General features: G+C 38.1%; 1 protein-coding gene across 1 annotated transcript in view; it reads right to left on the bottom strand.

The window, feature by feature from the left end:
• KLHL13 (kelch like family member 13) overlaps window positions 1–16639 on the bottom strand; it is a gene marked incomplete at its 3' end in the record, with an annotated part of 62303 nt that extends 45664 nt beyond the window's left edge. Inside the window, exons 1-3 of the mRNA XM_081043003.1 lie at window positions 16508–16639; window positions 3375–3507; window positions 2677–2873 (exon numbers count right to left, since the gene is read on the bottom strand). Of these exons, the coding sequence (XP_080899129.1) occupies window positions 2677–2873; window positions 3375–3507; window positions 16508–16621 (444 nt within the window). The 5' untranslated portion in view covers window positions 16622–16639. The remainder of the gene's footprint in view (window positions 1–2676; window positions 2874–3374; window positions 3508–16507) is intronic.
• Between the last annotated feature and the right edge of the window lie 511 nt (window positions 16640–17150).

Genomic DNA, 17150 nt, shown 5'->3' with positions numbered 1-17150 from the left:
AAAAGATGATATAGGAACATTTGTGACAACATGGATGGATCTTGAGAGTATAATGCTAAGCAAAATAAGTCAGACAGAAAAAGCAGAGAACCCTATGATTTCACTGATATGTGGTATATAAACCAAAAACAACAAAAGAACAAGACAAACAAATGAGAAACAAGAACTCATAGACACAGACAATAGTTTAGTGGTTACCAGAGTGTAAGTGGGGGTGGTGGTGGGAGACGAGGGTAAGGTGGATCAAATGTATGGTGATGGAAGGAGAACTGACTCTGGGTGGTGAACACACAGTGAGATTTATAGATGATGTAATACAGAATTGTACACCTGAAATCTATGTAATTTCACTAACAATTGTCACCCCAATAAATTAAAAAAAAAGAAAGAAAGAAAAGGCACCCAGGGCTACTTTTTTTCCTGAATCACTTGATGGCTAACCGGAAAGGGGAAATAAATAGAATTAGGTTGCACGTTTAACTAATAAATGGAATGCACAAAAGAAAGATAAAGGTAAAATTGGATGTTAAACAATCCTTAAACTAATAATCTAGTAACTATTCTCAAAAATTATCATGCATTCTGAGAGGGAAAATTTCTACAATAAAATCACACATATTCTCAGCAAGCAGGATAAGAATAATAGAATGGTGCTCAGAATAAAGATGTTTCCTCAAAGCACATAGGCAAGAACATCCTAAAGCCAAGAAAGATAGTAAACTATACCACAGGGAAGCTTTGCCAGGGACAAGCCTCTTCTCCATTAGAAATGAGTTTTGGTATTTCTGCAGAGGACGCTAGGAATGAAGAATATAATTTTAAAAAAAGAATATAATTTGTAAGACAATACTGTTTATTAAAAACAAAGATATTTCCAAATGGTTAAAATGGAGAGTTACAATAAATGCTTCGAATAGGTTAAGGAACCAACATTCTAATTACAAGAAATTTGTCAATATTGGAAAATTACTGTGATATCATCTTTAAATAAACTTGCTCATATAGAGTTATCTAGAACAAAATTATTTTCTAATACAGTTATTTTGACAATTGTGTACTTTTATAACTTTTCATAAATTGTGCTTTATGTATCTAGTTTGGTCCTTTTCTTTCAAGGAACTGACCACAACCAATATGTAAAGTTGTAAGAACTAAACTTTTGCATTGGAAAGAGCACAGGTTAGTAATGTGACTTCCAAATAAATGATTTGGAGGTTAATGATTCATTCCAAATAAATCATGACACTCCCTAGTTTGGCTCAGGATGACTATATGTTGCTAGGATCAGTGTAAAGCAATGTTGAGAGTCTAGATGTGTAAGCATCAAGTGTTATTACGAAGTTAATTATAAGACTGATACATTTTTAAAAAATACATTTAATACATTTATTTTTTTCTTGAACTGAAGTTGTTATATGATGTCAATGGTGCAAAACTAGAGAAAAGATACTTACAGCTCTTGAGTGGAAGGGCCTTGTATGATTAAACTAAAATTAAGTTTAGTGCTCAGATTCAGTAGTGACAGCCAGCAGTATTATGGGACATAAACTTCACTTGGGCTACTTGCGCAATGGAGAAGACAATACCAGTCAACCATATAATACCATGCTGCCATAAAACCCTCAAAAACAGAAGTTAGTTTAAAAGTTTGTAAGTAATTATGAGCCAGCAGCCTGAGTACTTTAAAATTGAAATAAGCAAATAAAACACACTTTCAATAGTCCACTTACATTAACTGTTGGCTGACTTTATAAGATAAGGAATAGCTTATTAATAAAATCATTAAGGATATGTTCTCTTGAAACTTAGGGTTTTAAAAATGAAGCTCCATGTTTAGTAAACGCAATTAAAAGGCTTAACAGCAATTATTTACCAATATTAAAATTGGTATGTGTTAAGGCAAATTATAGAAAAATGTATTATCCACTAATATAATAAATTAGAAAATATATCAAAATTTACTATTGTCACAATTTTCAATCACAAAAACAAGCTCTAGAAGCTCTAGAAATCTTAGCAACATTTCTTTGCAACCAAAACATTTCATTTCCTAGAAGAAAAATTTAAGTTTCTCAACTAAAATAAAGCAATGTCTTCAGGAATTGGTGACTGCTAAATAGTTTATTCATTGGTAGTTTTATGTGCTCTCTCTTATCTATTAAAGAAGGATAAAATGATTCAGTGGGTGATGTGTTTTTATGGACTCAAACTTTTATCCTTAAAGGTTTACACATAGGTATTAGTTCTTTTCAAGACCTAGCCCTCATATTTAAAGGAAGAAAAAGAATTACTGAGCCTATTTGAAAAGACTTCTAGAAGCTCCAATTACGTTTCCACAGAATTCCAGTTAAGGCTGCTTGTATAAAATCATTAAGGTGAATACAACCAGATTAAAATATATGATACTATCAAAAAGGTTAAGATATATATTGTTATCAAACACTTATTGTCTGATGTCATTTGATTACACAGGTTTTTCTTAAATGATTCTGTTTTGTAAATATGCACCTGTACTGTTATCCTCTCAGTTTGCTACCAGACCACACACTATCAGACGGGACAACTCTCTCTAATGACCAAAGTTTCACATTTCTACACAATAGACTCATGAGTCTATTCTAAAGAGGCGACATCAGAGTCTACTGCAGGAAAGATTTGAAGACGAAAATATCTTACCCCAGATATGAGAAATACTTTGCAGAAGTCCAAAATTGGCAGAATCTGTAGAAAACTGGCAGCTTCCAGTATGTCTTGAAGGTTGTCCATATTAAGAGAAAGCTTTGCAGTATAAATGAAATCAATAATTTTCCTTAAACCGACTTTGCTCACACCATGAAGCTTAATGCACATTAAATCTTGTTCTTTCATTCCACCTTAAATAAAAAGACATTCAATTAAATGAAGGTGGATAATCTAATCAAGGTCGAACTCACTTCTGCTAATTAGATACAATAAAATCAAGGATAACTTATTCTGTGTAACTATTCATGTCAGAGTCAGGCTTGTGTATATTTTACAATTAAAACAGAATACTTGAAAAGGAATAGCTCTATACTAATGGAGGTCTATATGATGCAAGTGCTTCCAAAATATTGTCCTGTCACTTTGTATCTTTTGATGAATTAAAGATTGTAGTAGTGGGACCCAGAGTCTCTGATGGTTCATTCAGATATGTATCAAGAAAAGCTGTGCACATCCCAAGTTTAAAAAGCACCACCCACAACCACACTTACTAGGTGTATATTCCTTTTGAACTGTTTCTTCTTGTAAAGACGTAGACAAGAAGAACTGAATTCACTTTAGAAATAAAAAGATTTAAACATGTACTTTTCATATTGTTTAAACATGGATGCAGAGTTGAAAAGGCACCCTACCTGTGAACATAGCCTTGAAATAATCACTAGCAGAGGCCATCATGACTCTATGCACAGGGAAGGCATCATCTGTGTCACCTGGCATCAGGGTCACATCACAAAGCAAGCCTTCAAGTCGAAGCTGGTCAAAGCCCTATGACAAGAATACGAGTTGCACTACTAATCAAGACAAAATGGGTATACAAACATCTGCATGCTAAAATTATGTTTACAGAGTTCTCCCTCCTCCCTCAAAAAAGATAAGAGAAGGAATGGCGGCAGCGGGGCACATTTTCTGAGTTCTCCTCCGGATCTTATTACAAACGGGACATAAAATCCATCAAACAACTCTTTGCTCATCACGCAGAACAGCGGGGAGACTCGTGGAGGAATTATCTGAAGGTGGGCGCTGATTGTGAGCAGGGGAGGAGGCAGGACAGCGAAGTGGAAGCACACTCCCCCGTCCACGGCAGGCCGGCGACCCCCGCCGCGGCGCCCAGGACGGAGCGCAGACTCGTGAAAGAGCCCAGGCCAGACGACGACCGCTGCGCGAAAATCACGACGAAGCGGAGACTCGTGGAAGGTTTGCTTTGGGGTGCGCTAGTTGGGCAAGCAGGGGAGGAGCGAGGAGGGCAAGAGGAAACGTGCAGCGCTCTCCCCACCTCCCACGGTAGAGCCTCGGCTCTGCAGCGTGCCCACAGCAGCAGTGGCAGGCAGCACCCCGGGCTCTAGAGTCCCACGGAGAGCCAACGGTGCAGCGGACAGCGCAGGGTCCAGGAGGTGGGCTCTTTCCCTGAGTCCCACAGCTGATCGCTCCCGCAGGGGGGTCAGCTCGTGGGCCCTAGGGCAGACAAAGAACTCAGACGCCACACCTGGGCCTCTGGCCACGCTTTTCGAATCCTCCGCCCGCCCTTGCAGAGACTTAAACTGAACCCTGAACTGAGGAGTAGTGTCAGATTACAGAGGGGCGTCTGTGCTCAGGCGCTGGGAAGATTGGCAGCCAGCTCTGACCTTTGGAAGAGGCTGGGAGGAGGGGATTTTCCCTGGACTACAGAGAGGAGACTCCCACACCCCCAGCCACCACCTTTTCGGGCCTGCGGGAGGAGTGTGATGTGGATAGCCTGGGAGAGAGAACACCCCTCCATCCCCAGCCCCCACCTTCTCTGACTGGCCTGGGGCGGGGCAAGGGCAACCACGGAAGCACTCCCTGAGTTCAGCAGAAAGCGGCAGACGCAGATCCCAGTTTTCAGCAGCTCAGAGATCTCCCGCCCGCCCCCTCCCACACACCAACGGAAGGAGGGCCCGAAGACTCAGGAGTACTGGGCACAGGGCTGGTGGAGCTACTCTCAGCGTGCATTTCTGCAGGAAAGGACAGAAACTGCACGGTCTCTCTGAAAACTGTCATCCAGACCCCTCAGCCCCTCGCATTTAAATCTACACTCCCAAATTCACTCTGGGCACCAGGTGACGAGCGCTGCCTGCGCAATAGGCAGGGAACTCTTTGGCACACCGGAGGACAACCTGGAGATTACTTGGTGGGCTTAAGCCAAGACTGGTTCTGCTTTCTCTTTTGCTTTGCTTGGTGTTCCTTTTTCTTTTCTTCTGCTTGTGTGATTTGCTTTGTTCTCCCTTTATTTCTTTGATATATTTGCCTATGTTGAGTGGGGATTGTCGGTTGTATTTTACATGTGAATGTACTTGATTTGTTTTGTTTGTTGTTGTTGTTGTTGTTGTACTTGGTAACTTGATTTGTGCTGAAATTGCCCTAACAGGGCCCAGCTTAAGAGGCACAAGATTCAACACATCCAGAAGCCAACGCTGGACCAAACCAGAGTACTACTGGGTTTGACAAACAAGTCACACACCCACAGGGAATCCTCTGAAGGCACAAGAGCCCATAGAGGCCAAACCTCATTTAAGTGGCCAACCCTCACCCAGCAGAACACCCTGCAGTGGGCAGAGCCAAGTTTCACAACTAGACAGCCTAGGAGTTAAACCCACCTACTCACAAGCAAAAAGCAATTAAAGTTCTTCTTGAACAGGACAATATACTAAACACACGAACCACCTGTGCAGCACATGCAGAGGAGAAGAACGAAGTAGTCCAAGTCAAATATAAAGGACACATACTACATAAGATAACCCAGCAAGAACTAAGAGCTCTAGGGGATCTTCCTACTACATCAAAGCAAACACAGAGAGTCAGTCAGAATGGGGAGACAAAGAAACATGTCCCAAATAAAAGAACAGAAGAAACCTCCACAACTGGAACCAAATGAAGCAGAGGTAACCAACCTGTCAGTGACAGAGTTCAGAACACTGGTGATAAGAATGTTTAAGGAGCTTAGAGAAGACATAAAGAAGGATATAGAAATCATAAAGAACAACCAGTTAGAACTAAAAAAGGATGTAGAAATCTTAACAAACAACCAGCTAGAACTAAAGAACACAATTACCGAAATTAAGAACTCACTTGAAGGAATGACCAGCAGGTTAGATGAAGCAGAGGATCGAATCAGCGACTTAGAAGACAAGTTAGCAGAGATCATCCAAACTGAAAAACAGAAAGAAAAAAGAATAAAAAACAATGAAGATGGGTTAAGAGACCTCTGGGATAACATCAAGCGCAACAACATGCACATCATAGGAATACCAGAAGGCGAAGAGAGGAAGCAAGGGATTGAGAACATATTTGAGGTAATAATGTCTGAAAACTTCCCTAACCTGATGAAGGAAACCAACATACAAGCCCAGGAAGTGCAGAGAGTTCCAACCAGGATAAACCCAAACAGGCCCACACCAAGACACATTATAGTTAAAATAACAAACCTTAAAGACAAAGAGAGAATCTTAAAAGCAGCAAGAGAAAGGCAGAAGGTTACGTACAAGGGAACTCCCATAAGGCTATCAAATGACTTTTGTACAGAAACTTTGAAGGCCAGGAGAGAGTGGCAGGAGATACTCAAAGTGATGGAACACAAAGGCCTACAACCTAGATTGCTTTATCCAGCAACGCTATCATTTAAAGTTGATGGAGAGATAAAGAGCTTCCCAGAAAAGAACAAACTGAAAGAATTTCTTACAACCAAGCCAGCATTGCAAGAAATACTAAAAGGACTTCTGTAAATAGAAAAAAGATGAAAACAATTTACTACTAATTTAAAAACGGCAATAACTATGTACCTATCAATAATCACTTTAAATGTAAACGGATTAAATGCTCCAATCAAGAGACGTAGGGTGGCTGAGTGGATAAGGAAGCAAGACCCTTGTGTATGCTGTATACAAGAGACTCATTTCAGATCAAAAGACACACAGGCTGAAAGTGAAGGGATGGAGTAACATATTTCATGCAAATGGAAGCAAAAAAAAAGCTGGAGTTGCAATACTTATATCTGACAAAATAGACTTTAAAATGAAGAACATATTAAAAGACAAAGATGGGCACTATATAATAATACAGGGATCAATCTGACAAGAGGACATAACCCTAGTAAACATCTATGCACCTAACATAGGAGGACCTAAATATATAAAACAGGTACTGATGGACATAAAGACAGAGATCAACAGCAACAGTATCATAGTAGGAGACTTCAACACACCTCTGACAACAAGGGACAGGTCCTCCAGACAGAAAATCAATATGGAAAAAACAGCCTTAAATGATACTTTGGAGCAGTTGGATTTAAATGATATTTTCAGAGCATTTCATCCCAATGCTGCAGAATACACGTTCTTCTCAGGTGCACATGAAACATTTTCCAACATAGATCATATGTTAGGACACAAAACAAGCCTTGATAAATTTAAGAAAATTGAAATCATACCAATTGTCTTCTCTGACCACAGTGCTATGAAATTAGAAATGAACTACAGGGAAAAAAAACCAGGAAGACACACTAATTCATGGAAGCTGAATAACATGTTACTAAATAATGAATGAGTAAAGCAGCAGCTCAAAGAAGAAATCAAAAGATATCTTGAGACAAATGAGAATGAGAACACGACGACCCAAAATCTATGGGATGCTGCGAAAGCAGTCCTAAGAGGGAAGTTCATAGCACTGCAGGCCTACCTAAAAAACAAGAAACATCACTAATTAACAGTTTATCTTCACACTTAAGGGATCTGGAAAAAGAACAGCAAAATAAGCCCAAAGGGAGCACAAGGAAGGAGATAATAAGGATCACAGCAGAAATAAATGAAATAGAAACCAGAAAAACAATACAAAAGATCAATGAATCCAAGAGCTGGTTCTTAGAGAAGATAAACAAAATTGACAAACCTTTAGCCAGACTCATTAAAAAAAGGAGAGAGAGGACCCAAATTAATAAAATCAGAAATGAAAGAGGAGAAGTGACAACAGACACCACAGAAATACAAAAAATTTTAAGAAATTAGTATGAGCAACTATATGCCAACAAATTTGACAATCTGGAAGAAATGGACAATTTCCTAGAGGCGCACAACCTTCCATGGCTAACTCAAGAAGAAACAGAAAGCCTGAACAGTCTGATTACCACCAGGGAAATTGAATCAGTAATCAATAATCTCCCAAGAAACAAAAGCCCTGGACCAGATGGCTTTACAGGTGAATTTTTCAAAAGGTTCAAAAAAGAGTTTTCACCTATTCTCCTCAAGCTCTTCCAAAAAATCCAGAAGGAAGGAAGACTCCCAAACACTTTTTACGAAGCCACTATCACCCTGATCCCAAAAGCAGACAAAGACACCACAAAAAAAGAAAACTACAGGCCGATATCTCTAATGAACATAGATGCAAAAATTCTCAACAAAATATTAGCGAACAGAATTCAGCAATACATTAAAAAGATCATACACCATGATCAAGTGGGATTCATCCCTGGTATGCAGGGGTGGTTCAACATCCGCAACTCAATTAATGTGATACACCACATTAACAAAATGAAAAATAAAAATCACATGATCATATCAATAGATGCAGAAAAAGCATTTGATAAAATACAGCAACCTTTTATGATAAAAACCCTTAAGAAAGTGGGAATAGAGGGATCATATCTTAACATAATAAAGGCCATATGTGACAAACCCACATCTAACATCATACTCAATGGGGAAAAGCTAAAACCATTCCCCCTAAGATCAGGAACAAGGCAAGGTTGCTTACTATCTCCACTTCTATTCAACATAGTGCTGGAAGTTCTAGCCACAGCAATCAGACAAGAGAAAGAAATAAAAGGCATCCAAATTGGTAAGGAGGAAGTAAAATTATCACTATATGCAGATGATATGATACTATATGTAGAGAACCCTAAAGACTCCACCAAGAAACTATTAAAACTGATAGATGAATTTAGTAAAGTAGCAGGATATAAAATTAATATTCGGAAATCAGTTGCATTTGTATATACCAATGATAAAATATCAGAAGGAGAAATTCAAAAAACAATTTCATTTAAAATTGCTCCAAAGACTATAAAATATCTGGGAATACATCTAACCAAAGATGTAAAAGATCTGTACTCAGAAAATTATACGACACTGAAGAAAGAAATGAAAGAAGACATAAATACATGGAAACACAATCCATGTTCATGGATAGGAAGAATTAATATAGTTAAAATGTCCATACTGCCTAAGGCAATATACATATTCAATGCAATTCCTATCAAACTACCAACTACGTTTTTCACAGAAATAGAACATATAATCCTGAAATTTATATGGGACCATAAAAGACCCCGGATAGCCTCAGCAATCTTGAGAAATAAGAACAAAGTGGGAGGTATAACGATACCTGATTTCAAACTATACTACAAGGCTACAGTAATCAAAACAGCATGGTACTGGCATAAAAACGGACACATAGATCAATGGAACAGAATAGAGAGTCCATACGTAAATCCATGCCTATATGCCCATCTAATCTACGACAATGGAAGCAAGAATGTACGATGGGGTAAAGACAGTCTGTTCAATAAGTGGTGTTGGGAAACCTGGACAGACACATGGAAGAAAATGAAGCTGGACCACCTCCTTACACCATATACAAAAACAAATTCAAAATGGCTTAAAGACTTAAATGTAAGATCCGAAACCATAAAATATCTAGAAGAAAATATAGGAAGAAACTTCATGGACATTACCCGGAGTAAGATTTTCACTGATATATCCCCTCACGCGAGGGAAGTAAGAGAAAAAATAAACATGTGGGATTACATCAAACTAAAAAGTTTTTTCACAGCAAAGGAAACCATCAATAAAACAAAAAGGTGTTTTGTACACCTGAAACTAATAAATAAATTAATTAATAAAAAAAAAAAAAGGGATCCTACTGTATGGGAAAAGATATTTGCCAATGATATATCTGATAAGGGATTAATATCACAAATCTATAAAAAACTTACTCAACTCAACTCCAAAAAAACAAACAACCCAATTAAAAAATGGGCAGAGGACTTGAGGAGACATTTTTCTAAAAAGGACATACAGAAGGCAAGAAGACATATGAAGAAGTGCTCAACCTCACTAACAATCAGAGAAATGCAAATAAAAACCACAATGAGATACCACCTCACTCCAGTCAAAATGGCTATCATCAATAAATCAACAAACAACAAATGCTGGCGTGGATGTGGAGAAAAGGGAACGCTAGTGCACTGTTGGTGGGATTGCAGATTAGTGCAGCCACTATGGAAAACAGTATGGAGGTATCTCAGAAATCTGAAAATGGAACTACCCTATGATCCAGTAATTCCACTCCTAGGCATCTACCCGGAGAAATCCAAAACTCCAATTCAAAAATCAGTATGCACTCCTATGTTTATTGCAGCACTTTACACAATAGCCAAGATATGGAAACAACCGAAATGCCCATCGGTAGATGACTGGATTAAGAAGCTGTGGTACATTTATACAATGGAGTATTACGCAGCCATAAAGAAGAAAGAAATCTTATCATTTGCAGCAACATGGATGGATCTAGAGAACATTATGTTAAGTGAAATAAGTCAGAAAGAGAAAGACAAGCACCATATGATCTCACTTATATATGGAATCTAAAGAAAAGACTATGTGAATGAACTAATCAGAAACAGTTTTGGGGACACAAAGAAAAAACCAAGAGTTGTTAGATGGGTGTGGGGGGTGGTTGGGGATAAGGGGAAAGGTGAAGGGATTTGGAAGCAGCTGGTAACCACAAGATGGCCTCAGGGTTTTTTTGAAAATTAATTTGGGGAAGGTATTCAATAATGTTGTAAAGATTTTGTTGGGTATCCGATGGACATGCGTCCTATTTGGGAGACCACCTCAGGGATACTGTGGATACCTGATCATGGCATTGTACACCAGAAGCTAAACATTAATGAATGCCAACTATAATTTTATATATATAATGTGATGGTTCAGTGTGAGGTCAGAGGGATAGTGGATGGGGGGAGGGAGGTTCACAGTGTGAGGGATATAAATGATGAACGTCTAAGTATTACCTTGTCTTGTACACCTGAAACTAATAAATAAAAAATAAATAAAAATAAAAAAAAGATTTTAAGTTTCATATATTCCCATTCGTTTATTTTAGCTTTTACTTCCATTGACTTTGGAGTCAAATGCATTAAATACCCTTTGAAACCAAGGTCCATAAGTTTAGTACCTATGTTTTCTTCTATGCGGTTTATTGTGGCAGGTTTTATGCTTAAGTCTTTGATTCATTGTGAATTAATTTTGGTACATGGTGACAGATGACAGTCCAGTTTCATTCTTTTGCACATGGCTATCCAATTCTGCCAGCACCATTTATTGAAGAGGCTGTCTTTCCTCCATTGTATGTTTTTAGTGTCTTTGTCAAAAATAATCTGTCCATATTTCTGTGGTTTTATTTCTGGGTTCTCAATTCTATTCCATTGGATCATGTGTCTGTTTTTCTGTCAATACCATGCTGTTTTGATTATTGTAGCCCTGTAGTAAAAGCTAAAGTCACGGAGTGCGATACCTCCAGTATTGCTCTTTTTTCTTAAGATTGCTTTTGCTATTCGGGGTCTTTTGTGGTTCCAAACAAATCTGATGATTTTTTTCTTCTATTTCTTTGAAAAATGCAATTGGGATTTTGATGGGGATGGCATTAAATCTGTATATTGCTTTGGGTAATATTGCCTTTTTAACTATGTTGATTCTTCCAATCCATGAGCACGGAATGTCTTTCCATTTCTTTGTGTCTTGTTCAATTTCTTTGAAAAATGTTTTGTAGTTTTCAGCATACAGGTCCTTCACATCCTTGGTTAAGTTTATTCCTGGGTATTTTACTCTTTTTATTACAACTGTGAAAGGAATTGTTTTATGTATTCCTTTTAATAAGATTTCATTGTCAGTATATAGGAATGCAATGGATTTCTCTACGTTGATTTTGTAGGGGGCAAATTTACTGTGTTTGTTGATTGTTTTTCATAGCTTTTTGATGGAGTTTTTAGGGTTTTCTATATATAGCATCATGTCATCTGAAAGAGTGATAATTTAACTAATTCAATCTCAATTTGGATGCCTTTTATATCCTTCTCATCCTTGACTGCTCTGGCAAGGACTTCCAAATTCTAAGTTGAAAAGCAAAGGTGATAGGGGACAACACTTTCGTGTTCCTGAGCGTAGAGCACAGGGCTTCAGTTTTTCACCATTCATTATGAGATTAGCCAAGGGCATGTCATATATGGCCTTTATTATGTTAAGGTGTTTTCCTTCTATACCTATTTTATTGAATGTTTTAATCATAAATGGATGTTGTATCTTATCAAATGCTTTCTCTGCATCAATTGATAGAATCATATGATTTTTGTCCTTTATTTTGTTTATGTGATGTATCACATTGATGGATTTGCAGATGTTGAACCATCCTTGTGCACCGGGGATGAACCCCACTTTGTCGTGATGAACAATCTTTTTAATGCATTGTTGTATTCGATTTGCTAGAATTTTGTTTAGGATTTTTGCATCTGTACTCATCAGAGATATTCGTCTGTAGTTTTCTTTTTCTGTTTTGTCCTTACCAGGTTTTGGTATCAGGGTAATGTTGGCCTCATACAATGAGTTAGGGAGTACTGTCTCTTCTTTAATTCTTTGGAAGAGTTTGAGCAGGATTGGTATTAGATCCTCTTTGAAGGTTTGGAAGAATTCACTAGTGAAGCCATCTGGTCCCAAACTTTTGCTTTTGGGAAGGTTCTGGATGACTGATTTAATTTTGTTACTGGTGATCGGTCTCTTTAGATTTTCCAGTTCTTCATGGTTCAGCCTTGAAAGGCTGTATGTTTCTAAGTACTTGTCCATTTTTTCTAAGTTATTGAATTTGGTGGCACATAGTCCTTCATAGTATTCTTGTATGCTCTTTTGTATTTATGTTGTGTAGGTAATAACTTCCCCTTTTTCATTTCTGATTTTGTTAATTAGTGTCTCTCTTTTCAAAAGAGAGACACTAAAAAAAGTGTTAAAAAGTGTCTCTCTTTTTATCTTAGTGAGTCTAGCCAAGGGTTTTTCGATTTCGTTAATCTTTTCAAAAAACCAGCTCTTTGTCACATTAATTTTTCCATTGTCTTTTTGTTCTCTATTTCATTTAGTTCTGCTCTGATTTATCTTATTTCCTTTCTTCTACTGACCTTGGGTTTCACTTGTTCTTTTTCTAGTTCTTTCAAGTATAACAAGAGGTTATTTATTTGGGATTTTTCTTGTTTCTTGAGATAGGCCTGTAATGATATAAATTTCCCTCTTAAAACTGCTTTCACTGCATCCCAAAAATTTTGATAGGATGTATTTTCATTGTCGTTTGTAACTCTGTGTCTTTTGATCTCTTCTCTAATTTGTTCTTTGACCCAGTCATTCTCTAAAAGTATGTTGTTTAATCTCCAAGTATTTGTGTTTTTTCCTACTTTCTTTTCACAGTTGATATCCAATTTCAAAGCCTTGTGACCAGAGAATATGCTTGGTATGATTTCAATATTCTTAAACTTGCTGAGGCTGCTTTTATGTACCAATATATGGTCTATCCTTGAGAATGTTCCATGTACACTAGAAAAGAATGTATAGTCCGATGTTTAGGATGAAGTGCTCTATATATATCAATTATGTCCATTTCATCTAATGTGTCATTTAGGGCAGCTATTTCGTTATTTATTTTCTGTTTGGATGATCTCTCCATAGCTGTCAATGATGTATTTAAGTCCCCTAGTATAATTCTGTTTTGGTCAATTTCTCCCTTAGTTCTCTTAGTAGATGCTTGGTATATTTTGGTGCTCCCTGATTGGGGGCATAAATATTGATGACTGTTATGTCTTTTTGTTGTATAGTCCCCTTTAACATTATGAAATGTCCATCTTTGTCTCTTGTTATCTTTTTCACCCTGAAGTTTGTTTCATCTGATATCATTATAGCTACACCTGACTTTCTCTGGGTACCATTTCTTGGAGTGTCAATTTCCACCCTTTCACTTTAAGTCTATGCTTGTCCTTGTAGCTGAGATGTGTCTCTTGTAGACAGCATATGGTTGGGTTAGTTTTTTGATCCAATCTGCTACTCTGTGTCTTTTTATTGGTGAGTTCAGTTCATTGACATTTAGGGTGATTATTCATATGTCTGGATTTCCTGCATTCTATCTTTAGTTTTCTGGTAAGGCTGTGTCTCTTTTGTTTCTTTGCCTTTTTGTTTTTATCTGTTATTTGTGTGTGGTGGTATTCTAAGATGTTCCCCTCTGTTTCTTCTTTTATTGCAGTATATTTCTCAGTTCTGGATTTCTTTGAGTGGTTATCCTTAAATTTATGTAAAAGAAAGTTTGATATTTAGAGAATTCCATTTTCTTCAGCACGCTTACTTTCTCCATTCCCACATTCTGGTTGAGGCCTTTACTCTCCCCCTTTTTGTGCTGTCACAAATTCTCCCTGTTGATGGTGGTCGAATAACCTCCTTTAGTATTGCTTGTAGTGCAGGTCGTGTATTAGAAAATACACTCAGTTTCTGTATGTCTGGAAAGGTCTTTATTCCTCCTTCATATTTAAACCATATCTTTGCTGGATGTATTATTCTTGGCTCATGATTTCTCTCTTTCAATAATTTGACTATTTGGTTCCACTCTCTCCTGGCTTGTATAGTTTCTGCTGAAAAATCTGATGATAATCTAATGGGCTTTCTTTTGTAGGTTACCGTCTTCTTTTCCCTGGCTGCCTTGAGGATTCTTTCTTTGTCGTTGATTTTAGACAGCTTTAATACAATTTGCCTTGGAGAAGGCCTGTTGGGATTGAGGTAATTAGGTGTTCTATTTACTTCTTGGATTCGAGGATCCAGTTCTGTCCACAAGTTTGGGAATTTCTCATCAACAATTTGTTTTAATATATTCTCTGTTCCTTTCTCTCTTCTCCTTCTGGTATGCCCATTATTCCTATATTGCTCTTTATGGTGGAGTCAGAAAGTTCTTGTAGAATTCTTTCATTTCTTTTATGTCTCAAGGCTCTTTCTTCTTCCATCTGTGTCATTTCCAGGTTTCTATCTTCGATGTCACTAATTCTTTCCTCAGTCTTGTCAACTCTACTACCTAAGCTGGTTATTTCATTCTTAATTTCTTCTATTGAGTTCTTAATCTGCAGAAATTCCATTTGGTTGGTTTTTGAAATTTGAAACTCTTTCATAAAATGCTCATGTTTTCTTTGACTGAATTTCTGAGTTCATTAAATTGCCTTTCTGTGTTTTCTTTCATCTTGTTGAGTTTTTTCACAACTGCAATCTTGAATTCTCTGTCATTTAAGTCACGTATTTCCATATATTTAAGTTCCTTTTCTAGAGACGTTTCACTTTCTTTTTGAGCTGTCTTGTGCCTTGGTTTTCATGGAAATTTCTGATTTATTATTTCTCTTCCTAAACATCTATAGGAGTGGATTCTGCCACAGGATGATAGGAAGAGGTCTTTGTTTTGTTTTCTAATATTGTTCATAGAATGTTTTATTTTCTCTCTGACTGTAGCCTTTTGTCCCACTCTCACACAGTAGTGCTATGTTTTCTCTGCACTATTCCAGCTTCTAACACCATGGAGGGGATTCCCTGGGAGACGGGCTTCTCCTCCGTTAACAGTTCATCTGGGTCATCGGGTGCCACGTCCCTGTGGGGATGAGGAGAGCTTTTGAAGTTCCAATCTCTTTCTGCACCATATTCAGAGCCCATATGTTTCAGCAGTTCTGTTTACTCCTGCAGGGATCTGCCCTGATAGGTTGGGCCAGGTGCGGGCTGAGTTGTGAGAGGTAGTTCAGAGGAATTGCGGGGACCACCACCACCGCTGGTCCCGCTTCCACAGCTCCCTCCCCTTTGCCGGAACTTGTTCGGCTGTGAATCTCTGACTGCGGTCTACAGTTCTCAGAACAGCAAACATTCTGTTCTTTTGATCTGACACTGCTACTATTCTGCTCCTAGCACCTGGAAGGTGGGGGCAGGGCGACCTCTGGGAGGGTAGGGAAGGGGCGGCTAGTCTCAGTGCCTATCATTTCCCTTCTGTGCTTGGCAGAGAGTGCTTAAAAGACCGTTTTCAGCCTTCTTCCCTCAGTCTTTTCTCTGAGGTCTCTGCCGTGAGCATTGGGTTCAGCTGTGTTGTATGCTTCCCCATCAGCCCTATGGGCCATAAGCGGAGCCCTAGCAGTCTGAGTTCTTCCCTCTCCTGCAGCTGTGGTAGTTCGGGGATGCAGCAAGCTCGGAGCACTGAGCTAGGTCTGCGTCCTTCACCCGTGCGCCTCTGTCTCCGCACTTCTCCCTTCCCTCCTCCCCCGCTCACGCTTCTCCCACATTGAGGTAAATTCAGTATTGGGCCTGTTGTCTTGCATGTCTGCTGTCCAGGGAGTCCTATGTGGAGTTATTGTTGTTCGATTAGTTGTAAATTCCAGGGGAGCTTTACAGAGACTCACCTCACACCACCATTTTGATGACGTTTGTGTTTTCTTTTTTTAAAAAATAGTAAACTTTATTCTTTTAGAGGAGATTTAGATTCACAGCAAACTTGAGTAGAAAGTGCATAGAGTTTCCCTATATTCCTTGTCCCCAGACATGCACAACCTCCCCCACTGTCCCACACCACTATCCCATGTCACATCCCATACCACAAAAATCCTAGGTTGCTTTTAAAGGCATGTAAATACTATAAAAATTACAGATTAGATTACCTGTAATACCACAGAACTGTGGGTGTTGCTGGTAAAGATGCGTGTGGCTCCTGCCTTGGAAGATTGCAAATGGGATGAGAGGCCCATTTCGCTGCTTCCAAGGGACAATTTCATGTGTTGGTCTTCGTCTTCCACGAGATATCTGAAATTTTTTAAATCAGAAAGAAAGGTAAATTAAAAGTTGTCCAATAATTCACAATAATGAGATTATTTAGAGAAATAGTCACTAGTGTAAATCACCTGACTATGGAATATACAAAATTTTGTTTCACGCTATTTTAGCCCCACATCATTCTACATTATAGAAGATATGTATATATTTGTGAAAAGCTTCACAACGTCAGTAAAGATAAATGTGACCTGAGAAATCAGCTAAAAGCTGGTTCAAAACCATAATCACAGAGGGTTTTGGTATTTTTTAGTGTCAGAGTAATTACTTTTGGTATTTCAAAGTGTAGGTAACAATACAATGAAATTGTGTTATTTTCAGTTAAAATTAATTTGGGACACCAAGTTTTAGAAAGATAAAAATAATATTTATCATTTATTGAACAGTCACTATGTATCAGATACACACATGATCTTATATAATCCATAAAACAATCCATTGCATTAGGTACTATTATTATGTCCTTTTTATTAA

This window comes from Rhinolophus hipposideros (assembly GCF_964194185.1).
Source record: "Rhinolophus hipposideros genome assembly, chromosome: X".
Taxonomy (NCBI): domain Eukaryota; kingdom Metazoa; phylum Chordata; class Mammalia; order Chiroptera; family Rhinolophidae; genus Rhinolophus; species Rhinolophus hipposideros.
This window is presented reverse-complemented; position numbering and strand designations above follow the sequence as displayed.